At 37.8% G+C, this 6,640-nt stretch overlaps 1 protein-coding gene across 1 annotated transcript; it reads right to left on the bottom strand.

Annotated features, from left to right (window-relative positions):
• Positions 1–1,498: 1,498 nt before the first annotated feature.
• Positions 1,499–2,492, bottom strand: LOC111529733 (UDP-glucuronosyltransferase 1-9-like). The gene has a single exon (XM_026449562.1). The coding sequence runs from the start codon at positions 2,414–2,416 to the stop codon at positions 1,517–1,519; it is 900 nt and encodes a 299-aa protein (XP_026305347.1). The 5' UTR covers positions 2,417–2,492; the 3' UTR covers positions 1,499–1,516.
• Between the last annotated feature and the right edge of the window lie 4,148 nt (positions 2,493–6,640).

The following is a 6,640-nucleotide window of genomic DNA, read 5'->3' as shown; positions in this document are numbered from 1 at the left end:
GTCTAACCTCTTAGATTTCTGCCACTTGCATCTCCTGGCCTAGTCTTGTGAAGATCTGAAAGACATGCTTAATTTTGAAAGGCCTGCAACTGTAGTCCTCCTGGTTTTTAGAAAGAGCATTATTTCACTTTCCCGTGAGTTGGCTGAACAGCCACTCTTTCGTCAAACATCTGCCAATATGTGAGAGAATATGACTGTGTTACCAAGTCTACTGAACCTTTTAGGAAGCCAGAACAATAGATGAATTGTATACTCCATCCCTAATAAAATAATATACTGAGATTAGACATTAGGTGTTTAATCTGGATTTAGCAAGTACACATTTGCTAAGAATGTTATTCTGGTATTTGTCAAGGACTTTTCAATCACAAGTGACTGAATCCCTATTTAAACTGGCTACTCTCACAATATTACTCAATAGTGTTTTGGATGTATATGCTCCAGGAAAGCAAAATAAGTTGTATAAATATCAGAGAAGGGAATTCTTTGCAGATGACATTGTATATTGTACATCTAATCTACACTACAAAATAATAAGAAAACTTAGTAATGTGGCTGGATACAAGATACATATGCAAAAAACAAAATTTTAATTTCCCATAGTCAGCTAAATGTAGAAACGGAAAAATTGCCCTGTACCCAATAGTTTCAAAAATAATGAAATGCCGAGGAATAAATGTTAATAAGAAATATAAAATGTTTATATAGTGAAAAATTTTATTTATGTATATAAAACAAGATCTGAATAAATAGTGAGACATACATATTCATGAACACAAAGACATAATAGCAAAAAGAGGCCAATCCTTCTCAATTCAGGAAAATCCTGTAACCCTACATGTAGGGCTCCAGTCAACTAAGATAAAAGCAATAATATGGAAATATATTCATGCAAGGAAAGCATTAAAGAGTGTTTACATGGCCTTATTGCTAAAGGCAAAAAATGGAAAATGCCTAAATCTATATCAATATTAATTGGTTAACAACTACATTCTATCCAAAGAAAAGTATTTTATGCAATTATTAATGGAACTTGTCAAAGCTGTCTATATTGGTCTATAAAGGTATCTGTAATTTATTGGCAAGTGAAAAATGCAAAGAAAAGAAGAATATGTCCAGCCCAATACTAGATTTTATTTTAACAAAATAGGTGTGAGAATTTACATTAAATATAGTGTGCACGTAAAGTACTTTTTTAAAAAAATGAAAAGAATGGGCACAAAACTAAGAGCATTTCCTCTAGGGGGTCATATAGAATTAACAAAAAAGGGAAGTTCCATTTCTTACTGCGGTTGTTGGCACTTTTCTAAACATGGTACTTAAAAATGTAGGCTGCATATGATATACAATTGTATAAATTATAAATACATATCTTCAAGAAGGGCAGTTTTTTAAAATTTGCTAACTGACAAGTACATACACTGGCACAAAATAATTTGTTAAACTGGAAAGAAATCTGAAATGAAACAAATGAAAATGTCAAATCACACTTCAGTAAAGAATCCTTTTTTAATTTCTAAAGCTGAAATATTCTTAACGTGCTAAAGGAGCAATGACTTACCTTAGGCACTGGCTTTCTCTGATGGCAGTTGATACCACCAATGAAGACCATGTTGGGCATCACGGGTTTGGGATAGTCCAAAACAAAGTCCGTTCGCAACAACCAAATTGATATTTGTCTGTGAAGATCATATACCGTGACAGGTGTTTGAAGAACTTCAGAAGCTATTTCTACGGCACTTTTGAAAAAACGGTGGCAGAATAAATGTTCCTCCAAATGCATGATGTGGTTCCGTACTCTCTCCTTGAAAGTCATGGCATCTGAGAATCCTAAGAGAATTCTGGGGACATAGGAAAGAGGAGCAGGGCACTGCGCACCTTCTTCAAGATAGTGGCAAAATATTCCCCTGGCAAAGACCACAGAGGGGAGGGAGAAATATTTGGCAACAATTAAGCCACAGGTATCAAAAGGATCCAGAAACACCGCATCAAAAGAACTCTCCTTTAAGTATTCTACTAACTTTTTGTCCTTAAACAAACTCCTGCAATTTGAAAAAAATAACTCAAAAATGTCATTGTATGAACTTGTTATTAGAGAAAATATACTTTGTACTTGTGCTTTCCATTGAGCCTGGGCAAAAGCCTTGAACTCCTGGTTCAGAACCTCCAGAGTGTATGAAGTTGAATAAGTCTTCACTGTGCAATTCAGTGATCTTCCCAGTTGCCAACTCACCTCTGGTATGACTATGACCACCTCATGCCCCCTGAGAATGAGTTTCTCCACCACCGACCTCATAGTGAACCAGTGGCTCCCATCTATGGGCACTACCAGCAGCTTCCCTGCCTCGGCAAAGCCACAGGTTAGCAGCAGACACACACATACGGGAAGGGGACTGGTCCACCCTGTGCGAGCCATCAGAGAACTGCAGCCGAACGCAAGCAGCTGGGATTCTAAGCTCCTATGATACAGTAGACAGGAGAAGTACAAGCACAAAACCTGACCCCAATAAAGGGCATGTATTTATCCTTTCATAAAAAAAAAAAAAAAAAAAATCAGTCACTGACAATGATTTACTCAAAAGAACAAGAACACATGAGTAGCCTTTGCTGAGATACCTATTTGTATGTTTTCCAGACAAGAGTAGTTTATGTTCTTTGCCTTGGGGGCAGAACGTGCCCTGTGCTGCAATGTGAGTTTAGAAGCAGAATTATTAACCAATGCTTTTGGACCTTGAAGGTTCAGAAAGATAAAGTAAAAGTAAATTTGATTAAAGCTAAAGTTTTAGGAATATGTCCCAAAGCAAAATTTCGATTTTACCTTTAGGCAACCAAAAACTCTGTCCAGAAAAGATGGCAACTCATGCTCCAAGTAAAGAAAACAAGGACCTTAGCATTGATCTCCTAACCTCCTAACTTGGGGTTGGCCTGTGTCTCTGCAATGTACACACATTGCTGCTTGTCTTCTTCCATTTCCAAACCCTGAGAAGTCTCTAAAATGCTGAAATAAGACTGACAGCCCTGCCTCCATGGACCATACCACGGACTTGATGGAAAGTAACCATCACCTATTTTAATGGCTCCCCAAAGATACACTGCATGCAGTGGGGTGTTGCCTGCCCAGTCCTTGCGTGAGCACTCTGCTGAGCTGCCTCTCAGTGACTGCCCAACTTCCACATTCTAAACGTGCCATTACTCCAGTGCCCTCCTTCAGGAAAAGATATACTTGTCTCCCTCAGTCTGCTAAGCACTCCTTGAGGTCAGAGGTGATGTCATCTTTGTGTTTTCACCCTCCTTTCACAGTACCCAGTCTATGCCTTTGACATAGTTTATATGTTTGTATGTTTGGGTTTACAAATAGGACTGCCCCCATCCATAAACTTGCTAGCCCCCAAGCCTTGAAAGGAAAAGATTAATACCCACTGCCAGTTTTTATGTTGTACAAGAAGGCCTCGGCAAGAACACTTTTTCTGGATTGGTTCTATCATTGCTTTGTCCCTGAAGTCAGGAAATATCTTGCCAGTGAGAGATTGTCTTTCAAAGTTCTTTTGTTTTGGACAATGCCCCTAGCCACCCAGAACCCACGAGTTCAACACTGAAGGTGTCAAAGTGGTCTACCTGCTTCCAAACACAACATCTCTAATTCAGCAACAAAAGGTGGGGGACATGGTCTTTCAAGATATGAATCTGGGAGAAATTCAAGAACAAATAGACACCACACCAGAGGAATCAACAGAAGATGATTTGACGGAGATGAGTGCTTTTGAATGAGTACCAGATACCAAAGAAGAAGCCATGCCAGAAAACAAATTCCTATTAAACAGTCTGGTAAAGGCTTCCAATTATTAAGATTACTTTTGACTCATTTTATAACACAAACCCTTCCATGAATGGGCACTGAAACTAAAGCAAATGGGGAAGAAGGATTAGTACTGCATAAAAACATTTTCAAAGAATTGTAAAGGCAAAAAAGTGAAATAATAATTGTGATGTAATTCGGTAAAGTTACACCAAGTGCACCCGACTCTCCTCCTTCCATCTCCTCCACTTCTTCCCCCTCTGCCACCCCTGAAACAGCAAAACCAACACTCCTCTTCCTCCTTCTCAGCCAACTCAATGGAGGACAATCAACAGGAAGACCTGTATCAAGATCCACTCCCACTTAATGAATACTTAATTTTTTCCTCCTTAAGATTTTCTTAGTAACATTTTCTTATCTCTAGCTGACTTTATTATAATAATACAGTATATAACACATATAACGTACCAAATATGTGTCAAGCGACTGTTTCTGTTATTGGTAACACTTCTAGTGTACAGCAGGCGATTAATAGTTAAATTTTTAGGGAGTCAAAAATTCTGTGTGCCAGGCGCGGTGGCTCACACCTGTAGTCCAAGCACTTTGGGAGGCCAAGGTGGGTGTATCACTGGAGGCCAGGAGTTGGAGATCAGCCTGGCCAACATGGTGAAACCCTATCTCTACTAAAAATGCAAAAAATTAGCTGCATGTGGTGGCACATGACTTTAATCCCAGCTACTCTGGAGGCTGAGGCAGGAGAATCACTTGAACCCGAGAGGTGGAGGTTGCATTGAACTGAGATCACGCCACTGTACTCTAACCTTGGCAAAAGAGTGCAACTCTGTTTCAAAAATAAAAAACAAAAAGAAACTCAAAAAACCCTTCTATGCTAATTTTCTACTGCTTGGGGGTTGGTACCTCAATCCTCACATTCTTCAAGGGTCAAATGTACTAGCAATGAACAGTTGAAAATTGGAATGAAAACAGCACCTAAATAGAATCAAAAATAAAAAATACTAGGAGATAAATCTGACAAAAGATGTGAAAGACTGTACACTGAAAATGATAAAACATTGGTGAGAGACCTGAATAAATAGATATGTTCATGAATCAGAAAACCCAAAATTGTTAAAATGTCATTTTTCTTTAGTTGATCTATAAATTTAATACAACTCCAATCTAAATTCCAGCAGGCTATCTTTTTGTACAAACTGGCAAACTGATTCTGAAATTCATATGGAAATGTAAAAGACCTACAATAACAAAAATAACTTTTAAAAAATAGAAAAAAATGGAGAGCAATTATTACCTAATGTCAAGACTTATTACAAGTGTATAGTACTCAAATATTTCACTATCAGATCGTTGGAACAGAATAGAATACCCAGAAATAGAAGTATGAGCAACTACGTTTTTTCAAAGGTGCAAAGGCAAGTCTGTGAGGAAAAGATGACTCTTCAACAGTTGGGTATCTATTAGCAAGAAAGTGGGAAACGACATTACCCTGTGGTCTTCCTCCTAAAAACCTATAACCCGTGTTACCATGATCAAAACATTAGACAAATTCAAACTGAGGAACGTTCTATTGAATACCTCCATCGGAATTGCTCAAAACTGACAAAGTAATTAAAACCAAGGAAACTCTGAAAAACTGTCACAGGCTAGAGGAGATGAAACAAATGTGATGAATAAATGTCATGTGGTATCCTGGATGGGATCCCAGAAAAGAACAAGGACATTAGGTAAAAATTAATGACATCTGAAGAAAACATAGACTTTGGTTCATCGTAATGTGTCAGTGTTGGTAAATGAGTTGTGATAAATGTGCATAGGTGCTGGAGAGGATGTTGGTGGGATTGTAAACTAGTTCAACAATTGTGGAAGACAGTGTGGTGATTCCTCAAGGATCTAGAACTACAAATACCATTTGACCCAGTGATCCCATTACTGGGTATATACCCAAAGGATTATAAATCATGGTGCTATAAAGACACATGCACACATATGTTTATTGTGGCACTATTCACAATAGCAAAGACTTGGAACCAACCCAAATGTCCATCAATGATAGACTGGGTTAAGAAAATGTGGCACATATACACCATGGAATACTATGCAGCCCTAAAAAAGGATGAGTTCATGTCCTTTGTAGTAACATGGATGAAGCTGGAAACCATCATTCTCAGCAAGCTATCACAAGGACAGAAAACCAAACATCGCATGTTCTCACTCATCAGGGGGAAATGAACAGTAAGAACACTTGGACACAGGAAGGGGAACATCACACACCAGGGCCTGTCGTGAGTTGGCGGGATGGCGGAGGGATAGCATTACGAGAAATACCTAATGTAAATGATGAGTTAATGGGTGCAGCAAACCAACACAGCACATGTATACATATGTAACACACCTGCACATTGTGCACATGTACCCTAGAACTTAGAGTATAATTTTAAAAAATGTGCATAGTAACCTAACATTTAGCGATAGGGGAAACTGGCAAAAGATATATGGAAATTCTCAGTGCAATTTTTTGCACCCTTGCTTTAAATCTAAATTTATTGTAAAATAAAAAGTTTACTTTAAAAAAGACATCTACAGACTGGTAAAGGATAAATATTCAGAATATAAATAACCTTTAAAATTCAATTTTTAAAAATGTTTTTTAATGAGCAAAGATTTGAACAGAGAGTAATCCAAGAAGGTACACATATGGCAAACAGGCACATGTAAAGACATTCAAGATAACTAATGATTAGGGTGATCAAACTGAGGTTTAATCCACATGCCATTAAAATAGCTGCAATGAAAAAGACTGACCATATCCAATGATATAGCTGAGTT

This window comes from Piliocolobus tephrosceles, unplaced genomic scaffold (assembly GCF_002776525.5).
Source record: "Piliocolobus tephrosceles isolate RC106 unplaced genomic scaffold, ASM277652v3 unscaffolded_1249, whole genome shotgun sequence".
Lineage (NCBI taxonomy): Eukaryota > Metazoa > Chordata > Mammalia > Primates > Cercopithecidae > Piliocolobus > Piliocolobus tephrosceles.
The sequence above is the reverse complement of the archived record's forward strand: the minus strand, read 5'-3'. Positions and strand labels throughout refer to the sequence as shown.

What these genes read in the sequence shown, in the direction of transcription:
- LOC111529733 (XM_026449562.1), bottom strand. Translation starts at nt 2,416, where the DNA reads ATGGCTCGCACAGGGTGGACCAGTCCCCTTCCCGTATGTGTGTGTCTG.